Below are 16,236 nucleotides of genomic sequence, written 5' to 3' on the forward strand. Positions count from 1 at the left end.
ACACACACACACACACACACACACACACATACAGTGATAACCAAGTTCACACTTGGTCTGGCCTTCAGGCAGATTGGACAGGGGAACCCAATCTCTCTGTCGTCAACAACCCCTCCTTCCCTCTCTCCCTCTGTCCCTCTCTCCCTTCTCCCTCTCTCTCTCCCACCCTCCTTCCCACATTTGCTCCATTTTCATTTGTGTCTCTCTCCCCCTCTCTCTTTCTCTTGCATTCTCTCTACCTCAGTCTCTCCCAATTTCCCTCTCTTTCCTTCTCTCTCTCCCTCTCTCACTATCTGTCCCTCCCTCCCCATCTCTCCCTACCTACCTATTTGTCCCTCCCTCCCCATATCTCCCTCCCCCTTCACCATATCTCCCTACCTACCTCTCTGTCCCTCCCTCCCTCATCCATCTCTCCCTACCTACCTCTCTGTCCCTCCCTCCCTCCCCCATCTCTCCCTACCTACCTCTCTGTCCCTCCCTCCCCATCTCTCCCTACCTACCTCTCTGTCCCTTCCTCCCCATATCTCCCTACCCACCTCTCTGTCCCTCCCTCCCTCCCCCATATCTCCCTACCTACCTCTCTGTCCCTCCCTCTTCCATCTCTCCCTACCCACCTCTCTGTCCCTCCCTCCCTCCCCATATCTCCCTACCTACCTCTCTGTCCCTCCCTCCCTCCCTCCCCATATCTCCCTACCTACCTCTCTGTCCCTCCCTCCCTCCCTCCCTCTCCCATCTCTCCCTACCTACCTCTCTGTCCCTCCCTCCCCATCTCTCCCTACCCACCTCTCTGTCCCTCCCTCCCTCTCCCATCTCTTCCTACCTACCTCTCTGTCCCTCCCTCCCTCCCCATCTCTCCCTACCTACCTCTCTGTCCCTCCCTCCCTCCCCATCTCTCCCTACCTACCTCTCTGTCCCTCCCTCCCTCCCCCATCTCTCCCTACCTACCTCTCTGTCCCTCACTCCCTCCCCCATTTCTCCCTACCTACCGCTCTGCCCCCCCTCTCCTCTTCCCATATCTCTCTTTCTTTATCCTACCTATCTCTCACTTTATCTCTCTTTCCCTCTCTACTCTCCATACCTCCTCCTCTCTCCCCCACTGTCTGACCTCCCTGGTTCTAAAGTGAGGGAAAATTCATTAGATCAGAAAATAAGAGTATCTCTGTCTCTGTGGTACTACCGTTTCCCGTCCCCCAAAGCTCCCTGGCTTTATGGATGAGTTCCGTCTGTTCGCCTCGTCTGGGGTCCACACACACACACACACACACACACACACACACACACACACACACACACACACACACACACACACACACACACACACACACACACACACACACACACACACACACACACACACACACACACACACACACACACACACACACACACACACAGACACCACACACACATTATACACATGATAAGCATACAGTGGAGTAGGGTAAAGTTGCCCCCAGACACAGACACTCAAAAGCAGTTATCACCTTGGTGCCGGGGGAAGGACCAGATATTACTGATATCTCCCTAGAGCAACACTGGCCTCATCTTCTCCTGTGGGTTGTCTCTGGACAGAGATCCTGTGTGTGTGTGTGTGTGTGTGTGTGTGTGGTAGTCCGAACCTCACTAGCAATAAAATGCCTACTCTTAATACCTCTGTCCTCTATCAGAGACAAACACACACACTCACACACTCACACTCTCACACACTCATGCCTAGCCCCAACTTATAGTTCTCTATAACAAATCAGTAGGCCTTACCTATCCCACCACACTAAAATAGCACAATTATTTTGTTTTTTTGGAAGACAGGGTCAAACTTCAGAACTGTTTTGTATAGAGACCCACACTTTGTCATTACAGACCAATAGTTTGAGCTGAAAAGTAGAAACCAAAGGGGCCATGATTACTTTTTTCTTTAATTTCAAGAAAATGTCTAAATGTTTGTGTGTGTGTAAATTACCCCTTCTGTTACATTAGCCAGGTTACCCGTGATACAAGTCAGTATTCATTTACATAACATTACATTTACATTTACATCATTTAGCAGACGCTCTTATCCAGAGAATAGACTAAATGGCATAACCAAGCCACTGACAGAGAGAAGAAAGGATGAAGCTACGATGGACTGAAGATGTTAGCCATCATTATTAGTCTGTGATTGTACAATACTCATCACGATCAACCACTACATTATTTCCAACATGGTTTTCTTTCATCCGGTAGATTTCTTGGAAATGCATCGATCTCTCTCTCTCAATCTCTAAGGCAAAAGCTGTTGGATGTTACAGATAAAGGCCTATAGAACAAAGTCTCTTTTAAATCAGTTCTGGGAAGGTGTTTAGTATAGAACTCTGATGGGGACACTGGACTGGATGTCTGGACGCAGCACTAAAGGCCATCATTGGACTCATTGGATATTGGACATTATAGTAGCCTTTATCCTCTCCACTGTTGGCTGTTGTGTAAATCTCTCCCTCCATCCCTCTCCCTCCATCCCTCTCCCTCCATCCCTCTCCCTCTTCTTCCAATGAGGCAGAGGGGTGTTCCAGAGGGAAGAGTTGTCCAGCAGTCAAACTCCCATCAACTCCACCACATTGTCTCTTATTATTTATCATATTTATCATCACAATAAATCACTTTCAAACAGTAGAAAATAGAAAACTGTTTTAAAACCTAGAAAACCAAAACAATAAAGTCGGTTTAGTGAGTGAGCATAGCTGGCAGGGATCGCTGAGGTGAGAAGGCAGGGAGGAGGACAGCACTTGGGAAGGCGGTAAAGAGTTGGTCGGCATCAGGGTTTGTGATTGGTCAAGCTGGGTCGGTCCTCCGAGTGTGATTGGCTGGGGTTGACAGGGCCCTCCTGCCGGTTGGTGCTGGGGGTTGGGGTGTATGGTGGCGGGGCTTCGCTGATGATGCTGGCAGAGTCTCCACCCTCAGAGAGAGGAGGAGGGAGGAGGGGGAGAAGGGCGTGGCAGGAGGGGCGAGAATTGTCCATGGCGTCGCTCTGGGCAACCTCGCTGTACGGAGGAGGTTTTAGGTCATCAGCTCCGGAGACGGCTCCGTATGGTGGAGGCATGTCCATGTGAGAGAAGGATGCTGCCGGGGGGAGAGAGGTGGAAGGCTCGCCCACTGACTCCTCATCCTGAACCCCATACCAACTGGGCCAGATAGATGTATTCGGTCTCTCACACGTCTGATGCAGACAGGCCCTCCCTCCCATGATGACTATCTGGGCATTACGAGGGTTGCTGAGGGTTGTATTCGACGTCCATCCATGTCTGAGGACGTCAGGAGATCACGTGTAAACTGGCCACTGGGGGGCAACAGTGAGCGCTGTTGCCTTCAAATAGGTTTCGATTTTGCTAGGGCGTTGTGGATGGTGATCGCGGATGGGCGTAAGCATCAGCCTCTGGTTCCAAAGGTTGCAAGTTTGAATCCAGCGATAGAAAGTTGTTTTTGATATTTTTGTTTTAAGCCTATCCCAAACCTTAACCCTTACCTTAACCATTCAGAGTTAATGCCTAACCTTAAGAATTCGGAGTTCATGCTTAAACTTAACCTTAAACACTTTGACATTTTACGTTTGGAACAACTTAGAAATTTGACGTTTGAGAAAGATGGATAAATGTCTCATTCTGATGCGAGACTGTGAAAGCTGGTGGGTTGCATATTCATTCTCACTGTAACCAATGTTTTTTTTTTTTTTTTTTTTTTTTTTGGGGGGGAATGGATCAGCTTAATATTGCAGATAGATTGTATCTTCTATCAATGTAATTGTCTGCATCACTTCCAATCCCCCATTTTTTTATTTTATTTTATTTTTTATTTTATTTTTTATATATATACTCCCCTTTATTACTTTTCAACCCCACCATCCTTTCCCTACTTGGAGTAAATTAGTGAACAACAATGCCCAGGTCTCCACTGTAACCAATGTTGGAGATAAAGCATTTCATCAAAACATAATTATTTCCCCCTATATTTTTTCTCTTAATTTTTCTATGAGCTTTTCCAGGGGGCCATGCGCTTTGATTGTACAGTAATACAGTGTGTGTGTGTGTGTGTGTGTGTGTGTGTGTGCATGCCTGCGTCTGTACGTGCTTGTGTGTGTGTGCAGAACGCCGACAAGGGCGTCTGAAGACTGGCTCTTCGTTCAGCTCGACTCGTCTGCGGAGCAGTACTGTACTCTACCACATCTCCGGTCACCTCCACAGCAAAGACAACACGAAGAAGAAGAAGAAGAGCAAGATTAAACTCAACAAGGTAAGACACACCCTAACAACCAACACTACACCCTAACAACCAACACTACACCCTAACAACCAACACTATACCCTAACAACCAACACTATACCCTAACAACCAACACTACACCCTAACAACCAACACTACACCCTAACAACCAACACTACACCCTAACAACCAACACTACACCCTAACAACCAACACTACACCCTAACAACCAACACTACACCCTAACAACCAACACTATACCCTAACAACCAACCCTACACCCTAACAACCAACATTACACCCCAACAACCAACACTACACCCTAACAACCAACACTATACCCTAACAACCAACACAACACCCTAACAACCAACACTATACCCTAACAGCTAACACTACACACCACAACAACTAACACTACACACCATAGCAACCAACACTACACACCCTAACAACCAACACTACACACCATAACAACTAACACTACACACCCTAACAACCAACACTACACACCCTAACAACCAACACTACACACCCTAACAACCAACACTACACACCATAACAACACCCACCCCCACAACATTACAGTTCTACCTAGCTCAGATGTTTTATGAAAGGGGCAATCTGCGATGGCTACATCCATTTTTGGACTTTTGAATTAATTATATACTGTATAGCCATTGATTCTTGAAGAATACAACTTATAAATCCCTCATGAGCTTAGTTCAACTGTCGTACCCCATTAGAACCCCCAAAATATGCTTGTTTTACTCCATTGTCTGTCAAACAAACTATGTATAGCTTTAAAACATGGTTAAAACTGTTATTTTGATCTGATGCATGGTCAGTCCTTGTATCCATAGCTCTGTCTATGAATAGTTACATTTCTCCAGCCCCATCCCTTAGCTGTTAACCAAAACAGTAGCGGGTTTTTTGAACTGCAGATTTCCTTTTTAAAGATCTGTCATTGTTTTTTAGATATTCTTCATATCTCCTTTGATTAAGCAACATGTTTTTGATAACAACCCTAACTCACCAACACACATATACTTTACTCAAACAGATTTCTTTGCATCCCAAATGTATTATGGATCCCTCCTTCTACTTCCATCTCCTTTCATACAATCAGAATGTGTTCCCCTCTACTTTCACCCAATCAGAATATTTCCCCCTCTACTTTCATCCAATTATAATGTGTTCCCCTCTACTTTCACCCAATCAGATTGTGTTCCCCTCTACTTTCCTCCAATCAGAACGTGTGTCCCCTCTCCTTTCATCCAATCAGAATGTGTTTGGGGACCCCCCTGCTCTGCCGGAGTACAAGGTGGCGGACGCCAAGAAGTCTAAGTTCATCCTGCTTCACTTCAGCACCTTCAAGGCGGGCTGGGATTGGCTGATCCTGCTGGCCACCTTCTACGTTGCCGTGACAGTGCCCTACAACGTCTGCTTCATCGGAGACGATGACCTCACTAGGAGCACTACAGTCAGCGACATCGCCGTGGAGATACTCTTTATTATAGGTATAGGGGTGGGTCATACAGTGCCTTGCAAAAGTATTCATCCCCCTTGGCGTTTTTCCTATTTTGTTGCATTACAACCTGTAATTTAAATTGATTTTTATTTGGATTTCATGTAATGGACATACACAAAATAGTCCAAATTGGTGAAGTGAAATGAAAAAAAATGACTTGTTTCAAAAAATTCAAAACAATAAATAACGGAAAAGTGGTGCGTGCATATGTATTCACCCCCTTTGCTATGAAGCCCCTAAATAAGATCTGGTGAAACCAATTACCTTCAGAAGTAACATAATTAGTTAAATAAAGTCCAACTGTGTGCAATCTAAGTGTCACATGATCTGTCACATGATCTCAGTATATATACACCTGTTCTGAAAGGCCCCAGAGTCTGCAACACCACTAAGCAAGGGGCACCACCAAGCAAGCGGCACCATGAAGACCAAGGAGCTCTCCAAACAGGTCAGGGACAAAGTTGTGGAGAAGTACAGATCAGGGTTGGGTTATAAATAAATATCCAAAACTTTGAACATCCCACGGAGCACCATTAAATCCATTATAAAAAAATTGAAAGAATATGGCACCACAACAAACCTACCAAGAGAGGGCCGCCCACCAAAACTCACGGCCCAGGCAAGGAGGTTATTAATCAGAGAGGCAACAAAGAGACCAAAGATAATCCTGAAGGAGCTGCAAAGCTCCACAGCGGAGATTGAAGTATCTGTCCATAGGACAACTTTTTAGCCGTACCCTCCACAGAGCCGGGCTTTATGGAAGAGTGGCCAGAAAAAAGCCATTGCTTAAAGAAAAAAATAAGCAAACACATTTGGTGTTCGCCAAAAGGCATGTGGGAGACTCCCCAAACATATGGAAGAAGGTACTCTGGTCAGATGACACAAAAATTGAGCTTTTTGGTCATCAAGGAAAATGTCTGGTGCAAACCCAACACCTCTCATCACCCGAGAACACCATCCCCACAGTGAAGCATGGTGGTGGCAGCATCATGCTGTGGGGATGTTTTTCATCGGCAGGGACTGGGAAACTGGTCAGAATTGAAGGAATGATGGATTGCGCTAAATACAGGGAAATTCTTGAGGGAAACCTGTTTCAGTCTTCCAGAGATTTGAGACTGGGACGGAGGTTCACCTTCCAGCAGGACAATGACCCTAAGCATACTGCTAAAGCAACACTCGAGTGGTTTAAGGGGAAACATTTAAATGTCTTTGAATGGCCTAGTCAAAGCCCAGACCTCAATCCAATAGAGAATCTGTGGTATGACTTAAAGATTGCTCTACACCAGCGGAACCCATCCATCTTGAAGGAGCTGGAGCAGTTTTGCCTTGAAGAATGGGCAGAAATCTCAGTGGTTTGATGTGCCAAGCTTATAGAGACTTACCCCAAGAGACTTGCAGCTGTAATTGCTGCAAAAGGTGGCTCTACAAAGTATTGACTTTGGGGGGGTGAATAGTTATGCACGCTCAAGTTTTCTGTTTTTTTTCTCTTATTTCTTGTTTGTTTCACACAAAAAAAATATTTTGTATCTTCAAAGTGGTAGGCATGTTGTGTAAATCAAATGATACATACCCCCAAAATATCAATTTGAATTCCAGGTTGTAAGGCAACAAAATAGGAAAAATGCCAAGGGGGGTGAATACTTTCGCAAGCCACTGTATGTGTATGTGGGAGGGGGGTTGCGTGGCATGGGGTTAGGGTTATGGTTGGGTTGGGGTTAGGCTTAGGCTTAGGGTTAAGGTTAGGCTTTGGATAGGGACAGTGTTATGGTTAAGGACAGTGTTAGGGTCAGGGAAAGTGTTAGGGTTAGGGACAGTGTGTATAGTTAGTGTTAGGCACAGTGTGTATAGTTTGGGGTACAGCAGCTCAGTAACCTCAATAACACTAATAGTGTATTTGTGTGTACTGTTACATTCCCGAAGGACAAACTCAACATTTCATCGCTCACAGAAAAGTCACTTCGACAACAAAACAAAACAGAAAGGGGTTCAAAATTGGTTGAAAGACACCCATGAAAGTCGGAAAGTAACTGATAAGGGGTTTCTAAAAGACACCCACTATGAGTGCCCAATAAATTTGCATCAGAGGAAAAACTAAAGGAAAACAACTCACACCGATTTAGGATAGGGAGTAAAACTAATATGAATCACAACAAACAAAACTCAGGTTTATTTTTGGCTAACTAAAGTGGAAGCACTGACGTGAGGTGTAGCTCTCCCAACGTCGCCTCTCCCTGATGCACTGGGCCAGTAGGTCTTAAATACCAGTTGGGCCAGCACAGGTGAAACATTTCCTCACTAATGAGCTCACTCTCTGGGCCAGCACAGGTGAAACACATACTGAATAACGAGGTGTTTGTTTAAGCTAACATGCTAACGTGCTAACCAACTTCGAAATGGATAGAGAAGCCAAAACAGTACTTATTACATAATCTTACAGTAAGTCATGGATATGTAACCTTACACCCACCCCTCTCTCCCTTTCTCTCCCTCTCTTCCTCCCAGACATTGTTTTCAGTTTTCGTACCACGTACGTGAGTAAGTCTGGTCAGGTGATTTTCAGCGCGCGGTTGATCTGCATCCACTACATGACCACGTGGTTTATCATTGACCTGGTCGCCGCGCTGCCCTTTGACCTCCTCTATGCCTTCAAAGTCAGCGTGGTGAGTCTTCTGATTGGTTACCCTATAGCGGTCCGATAGCCAATGAAATCACTGTGATGCTGGGTGGTGTTTTGTCATTAATTTAAAGGGGAAATTAAATGTTTTAGAAAGCATGGGTGAGGTTTTTTGCCAAATCACTGAAAAATACATATTAAAACCTTTAAATTTGCAAGGACTATATTTTGTTTTAATACAGTACTGTATCTAGCCATTGAATTTGCCAAGCACATTCCATCTCACATTTGTTATGGGATCAATACCTAAAGCAATCAACATGATAATAATTTTATTCATAAATAACTTTTACATTTTACATTTTAATCATTTAGCAGACGCTCTTATCCAGAGCGACTTACAGTTAGTGAGTGCATACATTTTCATACTAGCCCCCCGTGGGAAACAAACCCACAACCCTGGCGTTGCAAGCGCCATGCTCAAAGCACTAAAACATGGTAGCTCAGTTGGTAGAGCATGGCGCTTGCAACGCCAGGGTTGTGGGTTCGTTTCCCATGGGGGGCCAGTATGAAAATGTATGCACTCACTAACTGTAAGTCGCTCTGGATAAGAGCGTCTGCTAAATGACTAAAATGTACAAATGTTAATCACAAGATTGTGTTTGTAATGGAACATCATATAATTAAGCAATAATGCCAAGGAGGTGTGGTATAAGGCCAATATACCACGGCTAAGGGTTGTTCTTACACACAACGCGGAATGCCTGGATACAGCCCTTAGCCGTGGTATATTGGCCATATACCACAAACTCCCGAGGTGCCTTATTGCTATTATAAACTGGTTACCAACGTAATTAGAAGAGTAAAAATGAATGTTTTGTCATACCCATGGTATACGGTCTGATATACCACAGCTTTCGGCCATCAGCATCCAGGGCTCGAATCACCCAGTTTATAACTGTTTTATATGAGTGTCTCTTGATTTATTGGTAATTTGATACATCCACTATCTAATACAGTGGTATTGTATTTACAGTACCCAGGATGAGACACAACTGGCATTTTAAAATAATGGATAGCATTGATTACTTTATAACACAGAGGAACTGGTGGTTTTCCTGCGTGTGTTTCTGTGTATTGATTTCATATACAGCACAAGGAACACAGTTCCATCACATTGTGCCATCAGAGACTTTACTGTTCTAGTATAATAATACACTATATACAAAAGTATTTGGAAACCCCTTCAAATGAGTGGATTCGGCTATTTCAGCCACACCCGTTGCTGACAGGTGTATAAAATTGAGCACACAGCCATGCAATCTCCATAGACAAACATTGCCAGTAGAAACCTTACTGAAGAGCTCAGTGACTTTCAACGTGGCTCCGTCATAGGATGCCACCTTTCCAACAAGTCAGTTCGTAAAATGTTTGCCCTGCAAAGTGATAGGCCACACAAGCTCACAGAATGGGACAGCCGAGTGCATGTAAAAATCCCTACCGAGTTCCAAACTGCCTCTGGAATCAACGTCAGCACAAGAACTGTTAGTCGGGAGCTTCATGAAATGGGTTTCCATGGCCGACCAGCCGCACACAAACCTAAGATCACCATGCGCAATGCCAAGCGTCGGCTGGAGTGGTGAAAAGCTCAGCGCCATTGGACTCTGGAGCAGTGGAAACGCGTTCTCTGGAGTGATGAATCATGCTTCACCATCTGGCAGTCCGACGGATGAATCTGGGTTTGGCGGATGCCAGGAGAACGCTACCTGCCCCAATGCATAGTGCCAACTGTAAAGTTTGGTGGAGGAGGAATAATGGTCAGGGGCTGTTTTTCATGGTTCGGGCTAGGCCCCTTAGTTCCAGTGAAGGGAAATCTTAACGCTACACCATACAATGACATTCTAGACGATTCTGTGCTTCCAACTTTGTGGCAACAGTTTGGGGAAGGCCCTTTCCTGTTTCAGCATGACAATGCCCCCGTGAACAAAGCGAGGTCCATACAGAAATGGTTGGTCGAGATAGGTGTGGAAGAACTTGACTGGCCTGCACAGAGCCCTGTTCTCAACCCCATCGAAGACCTTTGGGATGAATTGGAACGCCGGCTGTGAGCCAGGTCTAATCACCCAACAACACAACAGAGAGAGAGAGAGAGAGAGAGAGAGAGAGAGAGAGAGAGAGAGAGAGAGAGAGAGAGAGAGAGAGAGAGAGAGAGAGAGAGAGAGAGAGAGAGAGAGAGGGAGAGAGAATGACAGGGTGCTCAAGTGCTCCGGGCGTAAGCACTGCTTGGATCCAGACTCTATTAGTGAAAATACCATGGTGTCCCAGAGGATGCTGGTTTGAGCATGCGGGCACCGGGCCGGTGGGGGCGATGCCAGGAGAGCCCAGGCACGCAGGGTAATTGTCGAGCGTTTGGAGTGATGTCTCTGCTAAGGCTGTAGGCCATATTTCACCAGAATGAGACAAGGGTCCTTGTGCTAACTCTCCCTTTCTCTCTCTCTTTCTCTGTTATTATCCCCCCTCTCTCTCTACCTTTTTGATTCAGTCTCTCTGTGTCTCGATGTTCACTCTCTTCCCTTTGTCCCTCTCTCTGTTGTTTTCGTTCCTGTTTCTCCTTTCTCTTTGTCTTTTTCCATCTTCTCCTCACAGTACCTCCTCTCTCTCTCTTCCTCTCTCGCTCTATTTATCCCTCTCTCCCTCTTTCTCTCTCTCTCTCTCTCTCTCTCTCTCTCTCTCTCTCTCTCTCTCTCTGCTCTCTCTCTCTCTCTCTCTGCATAAGTAGTACAGGATTTCTATTCTCCATTTCCATTCTCTGTGACCCAGTACTAAAGCAGGGTCAGGAGTCTGGTGCATCTATCCCAGATGCATCTAATGTAGAATGGAGACAGAGAGGAAGATCCTACAGTACACTCTTGGAACAAGGGTTCCAAAAGGGTTCTTCAGCTGTCCCCATAGGAGAACCCTTTTTGGTTCCAGGTATTTTTGGTATTTTGGTATTTTATTAGGATCCCCATTAGCTGTTGCAAAAGCAGCAGCTCCTCTTCCTGGGGTCCACACAAAACATGAAACATGACATAATACAGAACATTAATAGACAAGAACAGCTCAAGGACAGTACTACATAGATTTTTTTTTAAAAGATACACATAGCCTACATATCAATACATACACACAAACTATCTAGGTCAAATAGGGGAGAGGCATTGTGCCGTGTGGTGTTGGTTTATCTGGTAGAACCCTTTTGTATTCCATGTAGAACCCTCTGTGGAAAGGGTTCTACATGGAACTGAAAAGCGTTCTTCTACCTGGAACCAAAAAGGGTTCTTCAAAGGGTTCTCCTTTTGGGACAGCCAAAGAACCCTTTTAGGTTCTAGATAGTACCTTTTTTTCTAAGAGTGTATTGACTCCGGTTAACCACTTCAAATTCCTCATCTACTGTATACAATGACTTCTATCCAACACTATGAAGCTCAGAAGGTCAATATACAAGTGCAATTATGATCCTGTAATGGTTCTAATGGTTATGGTGCAAAGGGAAGGGATCACTGCCACTACCTCGCTCTCCAACCAAGGTACATGAATTGAGGAGCAAACTGAAGGAGAGAGGAGATTCAGCAACTCTTGGCAGACAATGGAATTACATTAAAAAAGCTTATTTATTGTTGAAAGTAGAAGAGAGACTTTTTATTTAATTCCATTGTCCTCCAAGAGTTTCTAGTGGTTATGGTGTCATTGTTCCACTGAGGCCATGGGCAGTTCATATCTTTATTAATACTTTATTGCTGGGATGATTATGGCTCTTATGAATTCTGTCTTCAGCAGGCCCTAGAGGGATGGTTATGTGAATGTCCCAGTTGCACAGTACGCAGCATGGTTTCTCATTATTGTCTTAATTTTCTGTGGCTAATACAAAACAAATATGGTGCCGAATCAGCGATAGGATTGCCTTCTCTGATTGGGTCGTGGAGCTGGGGGTGTGGCTGGAGGGAGAGAGATAGATTGTTACAGCACTACCTTAGAAACAGTGGTGGGCAAAGCCATAGTTATGAAATTGTAATTTGACACCTGACGAGGAGGATACATTTAAAATGGAAGAACAGAATGAAGAATAATTTGGACATAGAAAGTAGTGAGAGTGTGTTGGTGGTAAGAGATGTACAAATCACCTGCGCTCAGGAATTGTGTGACACCTCTCTCTCTCTCTCTCTCTCTCTCTCTCTCTCTCTCTCTCTCTCTCTCTCTCTCTCTCTCTCTCTCTCTCTCTCTCTCTCTCTCTCTCTCTCTCTCTCTCTCTCTCTCTCTCTCTTTCAATTCATTTCAATTCAATTCAAAGGGATTTATTGGCATGGGAAGCATACTGTATGTTTACATTGCCAAAGCAAGTGATATAGATAATAAACAAAAGTGAAATAAACAACATCAAATGAACAGTAAATATTACACTCATAAAAGTTCCAAAGGAATAGATGCATTTAAAATGTCATATTATGGCTATTGTTGTAACGATGTGCAAATAGTTGAAGTACAGAAGGGGAAATAAATAAACATAAATATGGGTTGTATTTACAATGGTGTTTGTTCTTCACTGGTTGCCCTTTCCTTGTGTCAACAGGTCACAAATCTTGCTGCTGTGATTGCACACTGTGGTATTTCACCCAATAGATATGGGAGTTTATCAAAATTTGATTTGTTTTCGAATTCATTCATTCTATGTAATCTGAGGGAAATATGTGTCTCTAATATGGTCATACATTTGGCAGGAGGTTAGGAAGTGCAGCTCAGGTTCCACCTCATTTTGTGGGCAGTGTGCACATAGCCTGTCTTCTCTTGAGAGCCAGGTCCGCCTACGGCGGCCTCTTTCAATAGCAAGGCTATGCTCACTGAGTCTGTACATAGTCAAAGCTTTCCTTAATTTTGGGTCAGTCACAGTGGCCAGGTATTATGAAAAATGTATGCACTCACTAACTGTAAGTCGCTCTGGATAAGAGGGTCTGCTAAATGACAAAAAATTTAAATGTATAATATTCTGCCACTGTGTACTCTCTGTTTAGGGCCAAATAGCATTCTAGTTTGCTCTGTTTTTTTGTTAATTCTTTCCAATGTGTCAAGTAATAATTTTTTTGTTTTCTCATGATTTGGTTGGGTCTAATTATGTTGCTGTCCTGGGGCTCTGTGGGGTCTGTTTGTGTTTGTGAACAGAGCCCCAGGACCAGCTTGCTTAGGGGACTCTTCTCCAAGTTCATCTCTCTGTAGGTGAAGGCTTTGTTATGGAAGGTTTGGGAATCACTTCCTTTTAGGTGGTTATAGAATTTAACGTCTCTTTTCTGGATTTTGATAATTAGCGGGTATTCTGCTCTGCATGCATTATTTGGTGTTTTACGTTGTACACGGAGGATGTTCTTGCAGAATTCGGCATGCAGAGCCTCAATTTGGTGTTTGTCCCATTTTGTGAATTCTTGGTTGGTGCGCAGACCCCAGACCAACCATAAAGGGCAATGGGTTCTATAGCTGATTCAAGTATTTTTAGCCAGATCCTAAATGGGATGTCGAATTTTATGTTCCTTTTTCTGGCGTAGAAGGCCCTTCTTGCCTTGTCTCTCAGATCATTCACAACTTTGTGGAAGTTACCTGTGGCTCTGATGTTTAAGAAGAGGTATGTATAGTTTTTTGTGTGCTCTAGGGCAACAGTGTCTAGATGGAATTTGTATTTGTGGTCCTGGCAACTGGACCTTTTTTGGAACACCATTAATTTTGTCTTACTGAGATTTACTGTCAGGGACCAGGTCAGACAGAGTCTGTGCAGAAGATCTAGGTGCTGCTGTAGGCCCTCCTTGGTTGGGGACAGAAGCACCAAATCATCAGCAAAGAGTAGACATTTGACTTCAGATGTGTGTCTAGTAGGGTGAGGCCGGGTGCTGCAGTCTGTTTTAGTGCCCTCGCCAATTCGTTGCTATATATTTTGAAGAGGGTGGGGCTAAAGCTGCATCCCTGTCTCACCCCACGGCCCTTTGGAAAGAAATGTGTGTGTACATGTATTTTATAATGTCATATGTTTTTCCCCCAACACCACTTTTCATCAATTTGTATTGCAGACCGTCATGCCAAATTGAGTCAAAAGCTTTTTTGAAATTAACAAAGCATGTGAAGACTTTGCCTTTGTTTTGGTTTGTTTGTCAATTCGGCTGTGCAAGGTGAATACGTGGTCTGTCATTTGGTAATTTGGCCAAAAGCCAATTTGACATTTGCTCAGTACATTTTCACTGAGGAAATGTGTGAGTCTGCTGTTAATTATAATGCAGAGGAATTTCCCAAGGTTGCTGTTGACGCGTATCCCACAGTAGTTATTGGGGTCAAATTTGTCTCCACTTTTGTATTTGATCATGTATATGTTTTTGCTGTTTGTTCTTTGTTATAGAGCCAAAAAGATTGGAGATGTGGTTTATCCATACATCTCCGTTTTGGATAGATAGCTCTTTGTGTTGTTTGTTTACTGTGTTTAAATTTTCCCAGAAGTGGTTAGATTCTATGGATTCTTCAATTACATTGAGCTGATTTCTGATGTGCTGTTCCTTATTTTTCCGTAGTGTATTTCTGTATTGTTTTAGTGATTCACCATTGTGAAGGCGTAGGCTCAGGCTTTCTGGGTCTCTATGTTTTTGGCAGGATAGGTTTCTCAATTTATTTCTTAGGTTTTTGCATTCTTCATCAAACCATTTGTCATTGTTGTTACATTTCTTAGGATGTCTGCTTGAAATGTTTTGATTTGATAGGGAAGCTGAGAAGTCAAATATACTTGGTTTTCTACTGCCAAGTTTACACCTTCACTATTACAGTGAAACATTTTGTCCAGGAAGTTGTCTAAAAGGGATTGAATTTGTTTTTGTTTTTAGGTAGGTTTCCACACTGCTTTCCTTCCATCTATAGTATTTCTTAATTTTATTCATTTCCATTGGTTTTGATGCCTCATGATTGAGTATTGCTCTGTTCAAGTAGCCTGTCATTTTTCTGTGATCTGATATGGGTGTCAGTGGGCTGACTGTGAACGCTCTGAGAAACTCTGGGTTGAGGTCAATGATAAAGTAGTCTACAGTACTACTGCCAAGAGATGAGCTATAGGTGTACCCAGTGACGATTTTAGCATGTAAATCTTGGTGGGGCAAAACATTTTTTTAAATGTGGGATGCATGCCAGCAAAGCCACTACACAAGACAACACTAAACAATACATTAATTGCACTATAACGGTGACAAACGGTGCCCACAAACTGTTAGGGCCTACATAAAGCTGCCCTACAGCAGAGTCCCAACAGCAGCCCCAAAACCTTACCACTGCTACACCTGGCTATCAGCGGAGCCTTGTCCTACAGCGAAACAGTTAATTCAGCCTCATTTACTGCCTTTAAAAAAAACATAGCTGAAATGGCTGACTTGCTTAAACAAATGAGGTTTTTACTGACAACTGAGATGTACAAACTATGGCATAAGGGGGCGACAAGCAGATTAGAGGCAATCCGTAATTTCGATTAAGACATTAATGAGTGAGCTAGGACGGACAAAGTCAATATAACTATTTATTCAGCACTTTTGAAATGTACAGCGACAGAATTCAGAACATCGGCCGATTTTACAGTGTTCTCCCTGTACACCAAGTCAGAACCCTAGGATAAATAAAGTGGTCATATAAGCAGACGATGAAAGCTCTTACAATATTCAATGATAACATTTCTCTAAAACAGGTTATAGGCTACATGTGCACCACCAAGTCAGAACAGTAGGCGAAATTAAGAGGGGCTACAAACAGCATACAGTTAGTATTACTTTCTTTGCTACATAATACATATCTCCATGACATATTACATCAT

General features: G+C 43.7%; 1 protein-coding gene across 1 annotated transcript in view; it reads left to right on the forward strand.

Annotated features, from left to right (window-relative positions):
• The window catches only part of LOC121572060 (potassium voltage-gated channel subfamily H member 8-like), a 98,802-nt gene that overhangs the window by 30,067 nt on the left and 52,499 nt on the right, over window positions 1-16,236 (forward strand). The window contains exons 4-6 of the mRNA XM_041883935.2: window positions 4,118-4,263; window positions 5,519-5,753; window positions 8,267-8,424. Of these exons, the coding sequence (XP_041739869.2) occupies window positions 4,118-4,263; window positions 5,519-5,753; window positions 8,267-8,424 (539 nt within the window). The remainder of the gene's footprint in view (window positions 1-4,117; window positions 4,264-5,518; window positions 5,754-8,266; window positions 8,425-16,236) is intronic.

The sequence above is a fragment of the Coregonus clupeaformis genome, chromosome 8, assembly GCF_020615455.1.
Source record: "Coregonus clupeaformis isolate EN_2021a chromosome 8, ASM2061545v1, whole genome shotgun sequence".
Classification (NCBI taxonomy): Eukaryota; Metazoa; Chordata; class Actinopteri; order Salmoniformes; family Salmonidae; genus Coregonus; species Coregonus clupeaformis.